Source organism: Mustela nigripes, chromosome 9 (genome assembly GCF_022355385.1).
Source record: "Mustela nigripes isolate SB6536 chromosome 9, MUSNIG.SB6536, whole genome shotgun sequence".
Classification (NCBI taxonomy): Eukaryota; Metazoa; Chordata; class Mammalia; order Carnivora; family Mustelidae; genus Mustela; species Mustela nigripes.
In genome coordinates, this window is record NC_081565.1 from 9,688,699 (window position 1) to 9,706,467 (window position 17,769).

General features: G+C 41.2%; 1 protein-coding gene and 1 pseudogene across 1 annotated transcript in view; one reads left to right on the forward strand and one right to left on the reverse strand.

Annotated features, from left to right (window-relative positions):
• Positions 1-1,329: 1,329 nt before the first annotated feature.
• The window catches only part of PPP6C (protein phosphatase 6 catalytic subunit), a 35,529-nt gene continuing 19,089 nt past the window's right edge, over positions 1,330-17,769 (forward strand). Inside the window, exon 1 of the mRNA XM_059410823.1 lies at positions 1,330-1,622. Coding sequence (XP_059266806.1) covers positions 1,548-1,622 — 75 coding nt within the window. The 5' untranslated portion in view covers positions 1,330-1,547. The remainder of the gene's footprint in view (positions 1,623-17,769) is intronic.
• On the reverse strand, positions 15,299-15,855 carry LOC132025012 (mitochondrial import inner membrane translocase subunit TIM14-like; annotated as a pseudogene).

Below are 17,769 nucleotides of genomic sequence, written 5' to 3' on the forward strand. Positions count from 1 at the left end.
ATAAAATCTTAAAAAAAAAAAAAAGACTCATTTAAAAAATAAATAAATAAATAAATAAAGTAAGAGGATGCAGGCCAGGGCCATTTGAACAACAAATATTACTGAGCACTTGCTACTACTGAATTATTCAAGTCTCCTAACTGGTCTCTCATCTGCAGCCGTCCTAATACAGTCAGAGAGATCTAATGAGTTTTAAAATGAGTTTTGCATGTTACTCCTCTGCTCAAAACCCTGCAGTAACTCCCCATTAGATTAAAAGTTAAAACGTTCTTTTCTCTCATCCCTTCTCCTCTTGCTTCAACCGCACTAATCTTGCCATTTTCAATATTCCATCTAGATATGCTTCCCTCTCCGGGCCTCTTGTGTTAGCCTCTTCCTTCTGATTGTCCTCAAGCATCTGAATGGCTAACTGCCGTACCTCTTTATTGGTTCTTAGAAATGCATCACACCATCTCCCTTACACTGTGGTCTTTCTTCCTTCTCTCTAGCACTTATCACTTCCTAATATGCTCTACAGTTATTATTTTATGTTCTGCCTCCTCTTCTAGAATGTAGTTACAGATTGAGGATAGAGATCTTTGGTTATTTTTCTTTCTAAATATCCTAAGTGCCTACAGTGGCATATAATTGGTGTTCAATAAATAGCTGCTAAAAGAACTACTGTTGAAGTTATACTTAGTGCCAAGTCCTGTTTTTCTGTTTTTTTTCATTTGTTTTTGTTTTTCTTCACTGACGGTAGAACAAGAGACTCCCTGTGCTCATGAGACTCACACCGAAGCATATTTAAACCAGGTAGACCTATGTTCGGGTCTCTGTTCCCCTGCCTAGTCCCTGTGAGTTATGGTTCAAGTTACTTAACCTCTCTGAACTTTGCTTTCCTATTAATTGTTATGAGTATTAAACGGAAAAACAGCATTTATATAGCATTTAGCCCAAGAAACCAGTAATGAGTGTTTCCCTCCCCTCCAGGGCTGCAAGACTGGTATCCCCATGTCTCTGCTACAGGTTTAGGCAAGGTTTTCACAAGGACTTTCAAAAGGTACAAATAGGTTAACTACGCCCAGGCTTACCCAATTTTTAACTGAAGAAGTCTGGTGAGAGGATGCTTAAAAGCGTCTAAGTGAGAAACTAAGGAATGGCTAGGGTCATCTCCTTTTTTTTTTTTTAATCAGAAAAGCCTCGGTGGACCCATTGAAGTTAAAGTATAAAGGAAGGGAAGGGGAGAAAAAGTGGGGCTAACTCGCCACAACTGCAAACTACAAATACCAGTACTCCCCGCGGCAGAAAACTACGGGTCCCAGCCAGATTCATCGTCTGGACCCGGGGTGCCTCCAGGGACCCGCAGCCTGGTTCGGCTGGAGAGAGCGTGGGGCGTGCGGAGTCAGCGGGGAGAATCGGCTCAAATTTTACGCCGCTGCGCAGACGCCTCTTACGGGCCGGACGTGACGTAGGAAGAGTTCCGGCTTCGGCCTCCGCCGCTGCCGCCGCCGCCGCTACTAGAGCCGCCGCTGTTGCCGCCGACGCCGTCGGGGCTTGTTATTTCTAAAATGGCGCCCCTAGACTTGGACAAGTATGTGGAGATAGCGCGGCTGTGCAAGTACCTACCGGAGAACGACCTGAAGGTGAGCCCGGCCGGGGCGGGAGCGCTGCTTGCGGGGCTCGCCCCTTCCGGCAGTGGGGCGCCCGCCGGCCCGCCCTTCCTCTCTCCGCGGGACCCCCGCCAGCATCCCGCCCCGTCCGGTCCTGGCGGTGGGCCTAACGCGGGGCGAAGCGACCCGGTTCGACCTGGCGTCACGCGGAGAGCGGGGGGAGCCCGAGTCCGCCGAATGCTGTCCCGGTTCCCTCCGTGGGGATCCCGAGGGATGTCGCGGCCTCTGTCCCAGGGTTGCCCCTCCTGGCCTTCGGGCCACCCCAGGCTCTAAGCCCTGACAGCTTTGCGTGGAGGACTCCTTTCCGCTCACCCCGACCCGGGTCTCCTGGAGGCCGACGGAGGCCCAGCGGACAGTGCCCTCGGAGTGGGGTCATCCCCCAGAGGTGGTGACAGGAGCGCGCGGGGTGGCCGGCGTCTGACAGGAGATGCCGCCAGCTCCCGGAACGCGGCCCGGCTGCGTTTGGGTCCCTGCGGAAAGGGAAGACGGTGGGCCAGAGCGGTCTGGTAGGGATGTCAGAGAACGTCAGGTCGTCCCTCTTTCCGTACCCCTCGTCCCAGCCGCTTGTTGCGAGCGTTGGTTTAGTTCTGTTAATTCAGATAGGAACCCATTTTCCAGTGCGTTGTTGAGCTAATGTCAGTGGATAAAGTCGTAGGCCCTCAATACAAAAACTTTATGCCTCTTAAGTTGTTTCCTCGTAATCCCTTCTTTTATTTTATTTTATTTTTCAAAGATATTATTTATTTTATTTGAGAGAGAATGAAAGAGAAAGCACGAGGGGGAAGGGTCAGAGGGAGTAGCAGGCTACGCGCCAAGCAGGGACTCTAGGATCGTGACCTGAGCCGAAGGCCGTCGCTTAACCAACTGAGCCACCCATGCACCCCTCTTAAGTCCTTCTTAACTGAAGATTTCCTTTCTTGGTTTCCCAAAGGAGATGAGTTGTTCCTTGCTATTACCTAGCATGTGGGGGTAGAAGAATGAACGTAAGAGAGAAGGAATGTAAGTTTTTGGTAGGTTGCTTTTCTGAGAAGTGTTTTCATGCACAACGTTTAGGTGTCTGACAGTGTTCAGCGGTCAGTGCTAGTGCCTGTTTTACTTGTTCAGTTAACTTTGATTTACTGTGTGGTAAGTGGGTAAGCTGTTGATATTTTTCCCCTCTAGTTTGTGGATGGAAAGCAATTTATTTTTGTAAATTCTTTTTCAAGGAAGGGATTACTGTTTTTTTTTTTTTTCTTTTGCTCTGTTCGTACAGGAAGTTGATATTTAACATCAGTCAACAAGTATGCAAAATGTCTAAGGTCACACCAGCTCTTATGGATGTAACTTAATTGTACTTAGATGTTAATTATATATGCTGTATGGTAGGGGAGTCATTCTTGCACATTTTCCTCTTTTTAATAAGATACTTTGATTAAAATGAGGACAAAGCCAATACTAGCAGTGTAGCTTTTATTTATGCCCATCTGAGTCCTTCTGACATTAGTTTTGTTTATATGCACCGAGGATACAGCGAACATTGGGACCTAATTCATGGAAAACTAATCAGATGTCTTTTGGTGGCATTGTTCAATAGATCAAGTTGATTTTCTCATATCAGTGATTTGATGTGAAACTTTCTGTTTTTTAGCACAAGTAAAGCTGTCTTGAGCTTTGTGTTAATGAATAAAATGTTGCTTATTATTATAGTGTGTCTTGATATTAACTTGAGATTGGTTATATGATTTGGAAGATAATCAGTTGGATTGGATTTTCTTTAGACCTCTTAGTTTGATAAACATTGGATTTTCTTCCCACCTTAAGGAAATAGAGGTATTAAACCATTTCATTTCCCTTTGCAACACTGTTGGGCTGTATGTAGTGTATATCTGTTTCTTTTTTTTCCCCCTAAATAAGTATTTATTTATTTTTATTAACATATAATGTATTATTTGGTTCAGGGGTACAGGTCTGTGAATCATCAGTCTTACATAATTCACAGCACTCACCATAGCACATACCCTCCTCAATGTCCATAACCAGCCACCCTGTTCCACCCTCCCAACCCTTAGTTTGTCTCCCTCCCCAGTGCCATCTAGTTTCATTTTTTCCCTTCCTGCCCCCCATGAGCCCCCCATCCTGCCTCTCAAATTCTTCTCATCAGAGAGATCATATGGTAGTTGTCTTTCTCTGATTGACTTATTTTGCTTAGCATAATACCCTCTAGTTCATCCCCATTGTTGCAAATGGCAGTATTTGATTTTTGATGGCTGCATAGTATTCCGTTGTTGGAGATCTGTTTTGTTTTGTTTTCCAAAGATTTCATTTATTTATTTGACAGAGAGAGACCGTGAGAGAGGGAACGCAAGCAGGGGGAGTGGGAGAGGGAGAAGCAGGCTCCCCGTTAAGCAGGGAACCTGTCGTGGGGCTTGATCCCAGGACTCTGGGATCATGACCCGAGCTGAAGGCAGAGGCTTTAACCCACTGAGCCACCCAGGCGCCCCCTATATCTGTTTGTTTGTTTGTTTCTTTTTTTTTTAAAGAGTTTTGTTTATTTATTTGACAGGCAGAGATCACAAGTAGGCAGAGAGGCAGGCAGAGAGAGAGGGAAGCAGGCTCCCTGCTGAGCAGAAAGCCCGATGTGGGACTCGATACAAGGACCCTGAGATCATGACCTGAGCGGAAGGCAGAGGCTTTAACCCACTGAGCCACCCAGGCGCCCCCCAGCTATATCTGTTTCTTAATAAACCTTTTTTTTTTTCCCAGTCTTCTGGACAGGTAGTGGGCAAAAAGCAATTCTGATTTTTCCTCTTTAAGTAGAGGCTTTTCTTTGTCTTGGAAATGGTTTTATCAGATGAATTTAGTTGTGCTCTTCATGTCTGGTGTATTTTTAAAGAAATTTAATTTTGTTTCTACTTCTTGGCATAAAATAGAAACTAAAATTAGACAAGCCAAGAAAGTATTCCAGGAGCACCTTTTCTGAAGATTTTAGAGCCAAAATAAAAGATTAGAGGAAGAAAATTCATTGGAGCCCCTTAATGGTCATTATGGAAAAGATTTGTTCTAGTAGAAAAGATGATAGCAATATACCTGTGTTTTTAATTTGAGTAGAAGTTGGAGGTACTAAGTAATATGAGTGCATAGGGTGTTCTACATCTAATTTTGATTTCTCTATATCTAAATTGGAAGTGGTCAGATCATTAGTACTGGATTGAATCTGCATAAATGTTTGGTAGGAATAAAGATGAAATATATGAAAGTGAGTGGGCCAAAACATAACCTTTCTTAAAAATGAGCTCAGTGGTTCTCATCCACAGTAAAGATTTTAGAGAGGATCATAGGAGATAGAAATTCCTTATCTGGCCAAGTGGAAGAATGAATGATAAAAGGCAGGTGTATTGAATACTTAAGAATTTCAGTGGGGGAAGGGTTCTATAACTTGGGGATTGTTCAATCTCTTGGACAGTTTTTTTTTTTTTCTTCTTGGACAGTTCTTAAAGGTGACATGTAGGTAAAGAAATTGCACAAGGAATTGTGCAGTTCCATAATAACCACTTTTATGAATTAATAGTTTATGTAGTCTTTTTGGAACTCACTTTTATGTTTAGTCTGAGCCATTTCTGGGTTCTTCATATAAGGCTACTTGCACAGCAAAGTTGCATCTTGCTTGAAATGCCTCCATAAAGCTTCAAAAAATTCTCCTTTGCTTTTTTCCTGAGATTTAGTAAATAGCTTTTTATACATCCTCATTCCAGACTCTATCTGATTTTATAGATCCTCATCATACATAGTAGTCTTTATCCTTCCAGACTTGGAATCCTTTAGTCTAGTCTAGTCACTCACCTTAGTAGTGCTTGTTGCATTGATCATTCTGTTTACCCAGATTGTTTGTTTTTTGTTGTATCTTTTTCAGGTACCCTAGGGAAAACTGAAGACAATGTGACAGTAAGGGACATACTGTGGCATTGTATAGGCTAGAAGAGTGTTGTCAGTGTTTTCAGGACCCTTTCTGATAAAACCTTGCATTTTGTTTGTCTTTCAGGCAACAGAATCACATTCCTCTATGTCTTACGAAATAGTCTACAACAGTGCTGTCTGGTAGAAATAAAGTGCTCAGAAACATGAACCTTCAATGGCCACATTTTTAAAAAATAGAATAGAACAGTTGAAATTTAATAATATTTTATTTAACCCAATTGCAACTTGTATCAATATAAAATTATTAATGTAATATTTTCCCCTTTTTTGGGGTACTGTGTGAAATGTGTATATTTTACATTTATGACACATCCCAGTTTGGACTAGCCATATTTCAGGGGCTCAACAGTTACATGTGGCTGTAGGTGTTTTGTTGGAAGGTGCACATCTCTAACAACTCACTAGTCCCTTTCTAGAATTTCAGAGTTAAGAGAGAATCAGAGTTCTTCTAGTTCCATGCCCTTTTTACTTTATTGAGGGTATACTGAGCTTCTTGGAGTGTATGATCTGCCTGAGGTCGTGCACCTAACCAATGAATTAAGTTGGAAAACTTCTTGTGCAGACTCTGTCTGATAAAGTTATTAGCTGTTTTTTTTTGAAGGATGACAAATAGCTTGCTTTTCTAGGCATATCTTCCACTCATGACTTTTCTTTCTACCTTCCATTCTAAGTACATTGGACGGTTCCCTTCTGACAACACTCCCTGTGCTTTTCTCTGTGTTTGTTTCTGCTCAGTCTGTTTCTATCACCTAGTTTTTTTTTTTTTAATACTTACATAACACAAATTGTAAATCATTTAATACTCTGTGAGTTGGGTACTAATATTTGCCCCATTTTATAGATAAGTTACTGAAGCACAGTCGGATTATAAGTATCTTTCTATAGTTATACAGTTAGTAAGTGAAGAAACTGGGATTCAAACCTAGGTAGTCTGGGTCCAAGATTTATGTCTGTAACTATCATTTCTGTTTTTTCTATACAGTACCCTCAATGTCCCTTTAGACTTATGCCTCAGATGCCACTTTCTCCATGCAGGGCTCCTGGATTCCCCAGTCAGAATTATTAGCAATGATTAGAATGTACTTAGCTGCTTACAGTTTTCAGAGTACCTTCATGTCCATACTGTTATTTACATAATACTTTTGTAAGGCAGAACAAATGCAGTGCAGGTCTTGAGGTTTATGTGGGTTTTGCCACAGTGACTCAATGGGAGTATATACCTGCATTATTTGCTATTAAAAATTTCCACTTTTGGGGCATCTAGGTGGTTTAGTTGGTTACACATCCGACTCTTTTTTTAAAAAATATTTTATTTATTTATTTGACAGACAGAGATCACAAGTAGGCAGAGAGGCAGGCAGAGAGAAAGGAGGAAGCAGACTCCCCATGGAGCAGAGAGCCTGACATGGGGCTCAATCCCAGGACTCTGGGATCATGACCTGAGCCGAAGGCAGAGGCTTTAACCCACTGAGCCACCTAGGCACCCCTAAACATCAAACTCTTGATCTCAGCTCAGGTCTTGATCTCAGCGTGGTGAGTTCAATCCCCAGGTTGGGCTCCATGCTAGGCTTGGAGCCTACTTTAAAAAAAAAAAAAAAAAAAAAATTCCCACTTTTTTTTCCCCCTATACTGACCTTTGTCCCATAACTCCATTTACCTTATTGCTCCATTTTACCCTTCTCTGTTGTATGATAGCAAATATGTCTGTATCCACATTAGATTACAAGCTTCTAGAAGGCCAGGATCATATTTGTTTATTTTTGTGTTCTCCATAGTCTTAGAACACTGTCTTGTAGGTGATAGACAAACAGTTAAGGTTTGTTGAATCTCATTGTATACTGTTCTACAACAGACATTTTTCAGATGTCTCCTTGTGTCAAGTACTGTTCCCTGTGGGTGCTAGAGATAGAATCCGATACTTCCCTATGAGGGGCTCTCAATATAGTAAAGGAGATAGAGAGGTAAACAAATGATTGTTGCGTGGTATGTTAGGTGCTATAATAGAGGGCTCTTCAGGATATTGGGGAACGTATTCAAAGCAGCATCTAACTGGAACTGGGACGATTTCAGCAAGGAGGAGCAGTGAGAGGGTAAGAGTGTGTTCGGGTAGACGAAACAGGAAGGAAAAGGATTTGCTAGCAGAACAAATCTCATATGCAATGGTACAGCTTAATTTGAAAGAACATGGCTGATTCAGGGAACTTGAAGTAGTTTAGTGTGGCTGGATGGCTGGAGGTGGTGCTGGGAAGGCCGGGAGAGGCCAAATCGTGGAAGACTAGACAAACTTCGATTTTTATCTTTCAGGTAGTATATAGAGAGATGCTGAAATGCTTTTATATTTTAGGGAAAAACAAATCATACTGTGACTTTGGGATGTTGTTTAAATGTACCTACTTGAGTGCCTGGGTGGCTCAGTGGGTTAAGCATCTGCCTTCAGCTTGGGTCATGATCTCAGGGTCCTGGGATCAGGACCCATGTTGGGCTCCTGGCTTGGTGAGGAGTCTGCTTCTGTCTCTTCCTTTTCCCCTTCCCCCACTTGTGCACTCTCTCTCTCAAACAAATAAAATAAAATCTTAAAAAAAATGTAGCTAACTAAAAAGAAAAGTAGATTCAAAGAAAACTATTACAGGGATACACTGTTGTATGTGGTAGGAATATGACAAAAATCATAAAGATGGTATCTGCGTAAAGTTTTGGAAACACTGCCATAGACAGAGGAGTGCTCTTGAGAAATTTTTAAGGAGGACTGTGATAGTAGATTTTAGAAATATGGTTCTGGCAGCATTTGTGGACCATGGTTTGGAATGGGCAAAAATGTCATAGAAGCAGTAGGGCAGGTGACATGGGAATTTAAAGTAGGGCAGTGACAAATGATTGCAGTGTTTAAAAGGAGATGGGGACTCCTGGCTGGCTCAGTTAGGAAAGCATGCCTCTGGATCTCTGGGTTATGAGTTCAAGTACCACACTGGGTGTACAGTTTTACTAAAACACACACACACCCACACATACCCAAAACTTTACAAGTAGATGGAGAAGGTGTACTAGGACCTGTTGACGTGTTAGGTCTAGGTAATGAGGAAGAGAGAGGAGTTCAGTGTAATCTGTTTCCGGCATAGATTACTTAGTAAATACTGTTGCTAAATTAAAGAATGCAAGGGAGTTTGGTTTGGGCTGTACTGAGTTTGAGATGCTGCCAAGTGAAGATATTGAGGTAGAGATGTCCAGATGTTGGATTCACAAGCTGGTTAGGTAACAAATACTTTTTTTTTTTTTTTTAAGATTTTATTTATTTTATTTGACAGAGAGAGAGATCACAGGTAGGCAGAGAGGCAGGCAGAGACAGAGGGGGAAGCAGGCTCCCTGCTGAGCAGAGGGCCCGATGCGGGGCTCAATCCCAGGTCACCGAGATCATGACCTGAGCCGAAGGCAGCGGCTTAATCCACTGAGCCACCCAGGCGCCCCAATACTTTTTGATTGTCAAATGTGCTCTAGACGCCAGTAGCTCTAATAGTAGTAAACTTAGAAGAAAGGTCTATACCATTGATTCTCAGCTGGGGTGATTTTGCCTCTGAGGAGATCCTTGGCAGTGCCTGGAGACAGTTTTGATAGTCACAGCCAGGGAGTTGCTATGGGTGTGTAGTGGGTATAGAGGCCAGGGGTGCTAAACATCCTGTAACAGATTGGACAGCAGCCCCCCACAAGAAAGAATTATTGGTAGTGCCATGGCTGAGAAACTCTGGCTTAGACTAAAGATACGGATGTTTTCTTCTAGATTGCAAGGGTGTGAATATTATTATCATCTTGGATTCCAGCTTCTTATTCCCAGTGATTTGTATTATAGTAGAAATTCTATACAAAGTCTATGTAAAAAATACTTTTAGATAGATTTTTATTTATTAAACCAAGAGATTTTATGAATACTAGTATGTCAAAGTAAATAAAGGAAATGGTATGTTTTAGCTAGCAGGGTCAGCTAAACAAAGAATCACAAAAATTTAAAACTCGGTGAATTTGAGGAGCAGGAGGGGACACAGAGACAGGAGCAGAGAATAGAATGGAACCCTGAGTATCTTGAAGAAAAGGTAGAGAAGGGAAATGGGGTCTTCTAAGACCCTTCTAAGAAGGGTCTTATTTGTTCAAGAATTAGGAACTAATTGGGCATTATGGGGAGAGATGGGTATAGTTTGCCTTAAAGTTGGGTAAGATTGAGAATCTTGCCTCAAGATTGATGATTTTGGAGCAGTAAGAAAAACCACGCTTCTTACCAACTAAGCAGTAGAACAAAGCTATGAAGGGCTTTGGAATAGAGGACCATGTGTCTTCTCTCATGGCAAGGTTAGGCTCTTTGAGGCCAGTGTGTGTGTAGTTGGCTGATTTATATAGAATTTGCATTTGAGATTTCGTGGACTTATTTTTGTGTGTGCTTGGTTTGGATGTGTAAGCTACTGCTGAACTGGAGAGATGAGAGGCAATAGCTTTGGCTTAGAGACTTGACTCTCTAAATCTTCAGTTGGGACTGCATGGCAGTGACAGGAGACAGTTGTTACTTAAGGTAGTGTGCGTGGTCTCAGATTGAAGATGCTGCTTAAGTAGTTTACATGTGTTCCCTAGACACTTACCAGCTTTTGAGATTGGCAAGGTTTCACAGTAACGTTCTTGAGTTTATGGTGTACTGTTACTTTGAGGTCAACACTGGGGGATATGGGCCGGTCAGCAGGGGTGACTTGCAGTTCAAGGGATATTATGGGCTAGGAAAGCCAGACATAAGTGGGTGCAAATTCTAGCACATTCGCATATGGGAATCATGGAGTCCCTCGGGAATCTGTGCTGTGTTTAGTTTCAAAAACGTTAATTTGTTCCAGAAAGGATATAGAGTGGTTTACAAAGGTGTATTCAATATAGCAAGATAAATTACATACAGAATAAGAAAGAAAAATGAGACAAAGAGAGTGTAAAGATAGAATACCAAGATGGAGCGGTAAAAGAATTGTATGTAAGATAGAAGCTGTGATGGCCAGATTACTTCTTTGAGATTAAGCCCTGAGCTTTCAGGGAGTCTACTGAAAGATAGAAACTAATCAGCTAAAAAATTCACCAAGTCTAAAAGGTAACAAACACAAGCTGCTCAGGAAATCACATGTATCCATGATAGAGGGAGCAGAGATGTTCCTCCCCTGGGTCCTCCTTGAAGATGACTGTATAACAACAGCACCCTGTGCATCTTATTTATTGTCTACACGATGACAAGCTCTGTTCCCACAATGCCCCTTACCACAGGTGGATGGCACGACATTAAAGTGTAATTTGGGGAAAAAGCAGTTGGGAAAGGAGGGCAGTATAATGCAGGGTGATGACAGGTCTCCCTGAAGGACAGTTTGGCTTATTTCAGGGTGGAGTTTATAGTAGGTTGGCTTCTTTCTTTTTTTTTTTTTTTTTTTTTTAAGATTTTATTTATTCATTTGACATAGAGAGGGAGAGAGAGAGAGAGAGAAAAGAGAGCATGCACAAGCAGGGAGAGGAGTAGGGAGAGGCAGGTTCCCTGTTCTGTGGGAGCTCAATCCCAGGACCCTGGGATCATGACCCAAGCCAAAGTCAGATGCTTAACCTACTGAGCCACCCAGGTGCTCCTAAGATTTTATTTTTAAGTAATCTCTGTGCTCGTTTTGGGTCTTGAATTTAGAACCCTGAGATCAAGAGTCACATGCTCTACCAGCTGAACCAGCCAGGTGCCCCTATTTATTTATTTTTTAATTTTTTAATTAAGAAATTTGGGGGGGACCCTGGTTGGCTTAGTCATAAAGTGTCTGCTTTCAGCTCAAGTCATGATCCCAGGGTCCTGAGATCGAGCTCCGCATTGGGGGTCCCTGCTCAGCGGGAACCCTGCTTGCTGCTCCCTGTCTCACTCCCCCTGTTGTGTTTCCTCTCTCGCTGTGTCTCTCTCTGTCAAATAAATAAATGAAATTTAAAAAAAATTTTTTTTTTTTAAAGTAAGGTCTTTGCCCAATGTGGGGCTTGAACTCAGGACCCTGAGATTAAGGAGTCACATGCTCTACATACAGAGCCAGCGAGGCACCCCTAAAATCAACTTTTTTTTTTTTTAAGATTTTATTTATTCATTTAACACAGAGAGATCACAAGTAGGCAGAGAGGGAGGCAGAGAGAGAGAGAGGAGGAAGCAGGCTCCCCGCGGAGCAGAGAACCCGATACGGGACTCGATCCCAGGACCCCGAGATCATGACCTGAGCCGAAGGCAGCGGCTTAACCCACTGAGCCACCCAGGCGCCCTAAAATCAACTTTTTTTTTTTTTAAAGATTTTATTTATTTATTTGACAGAGAGAAATCACAAGTAGTTGGAGAGGCAGGCAGAGAAAGAGGAGGAAGCAGGCTCCCTGCTGAGCAGAGACCCCCCGATGCGGGACTCGATCCCAGGACCCTGAGATCATGACCTGAGCCGAAGGCAGCGGCTTAACCCACAGGCGCCCTAAAATCAACTTTTAAAGAGGTGCGTGAGTGGCTCAGTTTTTTAAGTGTCCGATTCTTGATTTTGGCTCCTGTCATAATCTTGGGGTCATGAGATTAAGCCCTGCATTAGGTTCTGTGCACTCAGCACGGAGTTTGCTTGAGATTTTTTATGTCACTTCCTCTGCCCCTCTGCTCTGCTCTCTTTCTCTAAATTTTAAAAAAAAAAAATTTTTAAAAATTAAGAAAGATTAACTCTTAAAAGTGTACAGTTCAGTGGGTTTTAGAATATTTAGAGTTGTGCAACTATCATCATAATCAGTGTTTGAACATTTTTTTTTACCCCAAAGAGAAATTCCGTAACTGTTAGCAGGAGCTCCCTTGTTCCCCCTTATCCTAAGCCTGAGGCATAGGCAATCACTAATCTACTTTCTATGTCTATGGATTTGCCCATACTGAGTGTTCTAAGTTGAATTATATAGCATGTGGCCTTTCGTGACTGGTATAACGTTCTCAAGCCTCATCTACTTTGTAGCATGTACCATTACTTCATTTTGTTCTTTGGTTCAGTGATATTCCATTGTATGGATGTACCACATTTTGTTAATCCATTCACCTGTGGATGGACACTTGGGTTGTTTCTACTTTTTGGCTATTGTGAATAATACTGTAATAATATTGGTGTAAAGGTATCTGTTTGAGTCCATGATTTCAATTTCTTTTGGCTCTATACGTAGGTGTGGTAGTCCTGGGCATGTGCTAATTCTCTTTAGCGTTTTGAAGAACTGCCAGACTGTTCTCCATAGAGGCTATCCCATTTTATATTCCTATCAGCAATGTGTGAGGATTCCTGTTCTTGCTAGCACTTGCTGTATTTCATTTTTATTTTTATTTATTTATTAAGATTTTATTTATTTATTTGACAGGGATAGAGAGATATAGAGAGGGAACACAAGCAGGGGGAGTGGGAGAGGGAGAAGCTGGCTTCCCACTGAGCAGGGAGCCTGACATGGGACTCCATCCCAGGACCCCAGAATCATGACCTGAGCCAAAGGCAGATGCCCAATGAGTGAGCCACCCAGGCGCCCCTATATTTCATTTTTTAAAACTTGTGGTCACCCCAGTGTGTGTGAAGTGTTATCCCATTGTGGTTTTGATTTACATTTATTTCCCTAATGACTAATGATACTAAACATTTTTTAATGTGTTTATTGGCTATTTGTATATTTTCTTGGGAAATATGCCTGTTAAGTCTTTTGCCCTTTTTTTTTTTTTTTTAGAGTTATTTATTTGAGAGAGAGAGTGAGTGTGTATGGATGAGGGGAGGGGCAGAGGGATAGGGAGAGAGAAAATCCTAAGGAGACTATTTTCTTCCACAAAGAATAAATGTTTTTCATGCTTTTTTAAAAAGTAAGAAACAGGGATGCCTGCGTGACTGAGTTGGTTAAACGGCTGCCTTTGGCTCGGGTCATGATCTTAGGGACCTGGGATCGAGTCCCACATCAGGGTCCTTGCTCAGTGGGGAGCCTGCTTCTTCCTTTACCTCTGCCTGCCGCTTCCCTGCTTGTGCTCACTCTCTTTGACAAATAAATAAAATCTTGAAAAATAATAATTAAAAAGTAAAAGAAACAAAGATGAAAGTGGAATTCCTTTGGTTTGACATCTCCAGCAGCTGCTATTGTGTGTAAGCTTGGTGTATATCCTTCTTGGTCATGTTTTATAATTCAGTGTACACATATATGTAATAGGCTGAGTATATAACCCTGTGTGTGTATGTATAAAACTCTACCAGAGCACTTTGCATGCACTCTCTTATTTAATCCTTAGAATCTCCAGGTATGTATCTCTATTTTGTGGATGAGGAAACTAAGACAGAGAAAGATCAAGTAACTTGCTCAGGGATATACAGCTGAGGTAACAGTAAACTAAGTAATAGGTAAGAGATAGAGCTGATATTTGACCTCTTATCTTTTTGGACTTAGAAGGCTGTGCTCTTAACCTCTGAATTATACCATGGTATTAATTGGTATGCTCTGTTTCTTAGCGTATAAAATATTCTGGGAATGGTACTTGTTGATTAGGAATAAAAAAGTATTCCCTCTCAGCTCCACTCTGTTTCTCCAAAATTTGACCTTTTAGGAGCATTGAACATAGTTGATTACTCCTCATTTTCTTTTTTGCCCATGCCTCTTGATCACTCCTCTTTTTTTTTTTTTTTTTAAGATTTTATTTATTTATTTGAGAGAGTGAGAGAGAGCATGAGTGGGGTTAGGGGCAGAGGGAGAAGAGCTTCCCTGCAGAGCAGGGAGCCTGACACAGGGCTCTATCCCAGGACTCTGGGATCAGGACTTGAGCCAAAGGCAGATGCTTAACTGACTGAGCCATCTAGGTGCCCTGATCACATCTCTTTTGAAACATTTTCTTCACTGGACTTCCAGGATACCACATGCTCATGGTTGTTTTTCTGTCTCACCAAGCTATCTCTTTTGCTTGTTCTTCCTCTTTTCCCTAACTTCTAAATATTGATGTATCTTACAGATCATTTCTTGATCTTAATTCATTCCTTTCTTTGTAGATACCACTATAGTTATCTCTTCTAGTCTCATGTATGTATATATGTATGTATGTGTGTGTGTATGTATATCCTGACAGTCTCTAAATTGGTCTATCTGGCTCAGACCCTTTTCCTTGAATTTGGGACTCATTTGATCACTTATTTACAACACATACGGGGCTCTTAGAAGTTGGGTAGGCATCTGAGACTTACTGTGTCAAAATCAGATTCTGACAGCCAAACAGTGAAAATCACCCAAATGGATAGCAACTAGTGAATGGATAAGTAAAATGTGATAGATACATACAGTGGAATATTATTTATTTAGAAAAAAGAACAAAGTAATAAAATGTTTCAATACAGAAAAGCATTTTCATTACATATAACAAAAATCATTATATTAAGTGAAAGAAACCAGTCACAAAAGGCCATATATGCATATGTCCAGAGTGGACAAAGCCATAGAGACTAAGTAAATAAGTGATTGCCTACGGCTGTGGCGTGAGTTATAGGAGGAGACTACCAATGCATACATAGCTTTTTGAGGGATGATCAAAGTGTTCTTTTTTTTATTATTATTAATTTGTAGCTTTGAGGCATTTTATTATAAAAAACTGACATTCATGTACATAAACAATAAACTTAAAATTCATCACATATTTATTTCATCACATATTTATTTCACTTTTGAGCTTGGCCTTCTAGTAAATCTTTAGCTTTATTGATTTTGGCTGCTACGTAAGGAGATTCTCCCTTGTCTGGGTGATTTAAAAACACAATTCATCAGTGAGCAACTCTTATTTATTCCTTTATTGGCAGTAGTATGCCTAGTATTTTTTTTTAAGTTTTTTAAAAAATTTATTTATTTGACAGGCAGAGATCACAAGTAGGCAGAGAGGCAGGCAGAGAGAGAGGAGGAAGCAGGCTCACTGCCAAGCAGAGAGCCCGATGTGGGTCTCTATCCCAGGACCTGGGATCATGACCTGAGCCGAAGGCAGAGGCTTTAACCCACTGAGCCACTTAGGCACCCCATAGTATGCCTAGTATTAATGCTGCTTCTTGTTTTGTCATTTTGGGTTCCAATCCACTTCTGTAAGCCACCACTGAAGGCAGATTTTGGTAGACATTGAAAAACTTGTTTGACTTGAGGCTCCATGTTTCATGGTTTGCAAAACATAATATCCTGCAAATCCTACAGCAACAATGGTCAGTCCAGCTGCTACCATTGTATTGGCCATGGCTCTGGCTCAGTTCCCTTCCTTCACCAAGAGCAGGGTTCATCCCAGCTCAAAGACCTCAGCCACCAATTCCTACGCCTCTACCAGGCAGTGATACAGCCGCCACCAGCAAGCACTGAAAATTTTCTAATATTAATTATGATGATGGTTTCTGAAAATCAAGCATGTGAAGAAAACAACTGAATCTTGCACTTTATTATTTTTTTAAAAGAACTAAAATCAAAACCATCTGCTTATGCAAGAAATCATTGATAAGCTGGACTTCATTAAAATTAAAAACTTTTGCTCTGTAAACGTAAGAATAAGGAAGAATGTAAGAATAATGTAGGAATAAGAATAAGAATAAGGAAGAATGTAAGGATAAGGAATGTCAAGAATAAGGAAAAATGTAAGAATAAGAATAAGGAGAATAAGAAGACAAGCCACACACTGGAAAAAATGTTTGCAAAAGACGTATGTGATAGGGACTTTTATCCATAATATGCAAAGAACTCTTAAAAATCAGCAATAAGAAAACAAACTGCTCCTTTAAGAAATGGGCCAAAGACCTGAGCGGACACCTCACTGAAGAAGATCAACACGTGGCGAGCCTATGAAAAGGTGCTCCTCATCATACATCACTAGGGAAATAAATGCAAATTAAAACAATGTTATAAACAGCCAGAATTCGGAACACTCATATCACCAAATGTTCCCAAAGTTGGGGAGCAAAAGGAGCTCTCATTCATGCTTGATGGGAATGCAAAATACAAAGTACAGCCACTTTGGAAGATTGTTTGGCAGTTTCTTGCCAAGCTCTTAGTATACAGTCTAGTAGTCATGCTCCTTGTTGTTTACCAAAATTAATTGAAAACTTGTGTTCATCCAAAAACCTATTCATGGATGTTTACGGGAGCATTATTCATAACTGCTAAAATTGGGAACCAACCAACTTGTCCTTCAGTAGGTGAATGGATAAATAAACTGGTACATCAAGACAATGGACTATTATTTAGCACTAAAAAGAAAAGAGCTATCAAGCCATTAAAAAACATGAAAGGACCTTAAGTGGTTATCTTTAAGTGAAAGAAGTGAATCTGAAGAGTCTACTTGTATATGATTTAAACTATATGACCTTCTGGAAAAGGCAAAACTATGATGACAGTAATAAGATCACTGGTTTCCAGGGTTTGGGGGAGGGAAGGATGCATAGATAAAGCACAGAGGATTTTTAGGGCAGTGAAACTATTCTGTATGGTACTATAATTCTGTATACATGTCATTATACATTTGTCCAAACCCACAGTTAAGGTGAACCCTAACTGAAACTATAGACTCCACATAATACTGATGGATCAGTGTAGTTCATCAGTAACAAGTGTACCACTCTGATGGGGAATGTTGATAGTGGGAGAGGCTGTATGTATGTATGTATGTGTTCGTGAGCAGCACATAAATGGGAATTCCCTGTATCTTCTCAATTTTACTGTGAACCCAAAACTGCTCTATTTCTTTTTTTTTTTTTTTTAAGATTTTATTTATTTCTTTGACAGACAGAGATCACAAGCAGGCAGAGAGGCAGGCAGAGAGAGAGAAGGGGGAAGCAGGCTCCCCGCTGAGCAGAGAGCCCGATGCGGGGCTCAGTCCCAGGACCCTGGGATCATGACCTGAGCTGAAGGCAGAGGCTTTAACCCACTGAGCCACCCAGGCGCCCCCAAAACTGCTCTAAAAAATATAAATTCTAAGAGAAAATTACAGTAAGAAAGTCTTTCCTTAGAGTCTTAACTATCAATAATGACTATTAACACCCTTGCAGATACTTAAGCCAAAATAATTTTTTAAAGATTATTTATTGGGGCGCTAGGGTGGTTCAGTTGCCTCTGACTTTGGCTCAGGTCATGATCCCAGTGTCCTGGGAATGAGCCCCATGTGGGG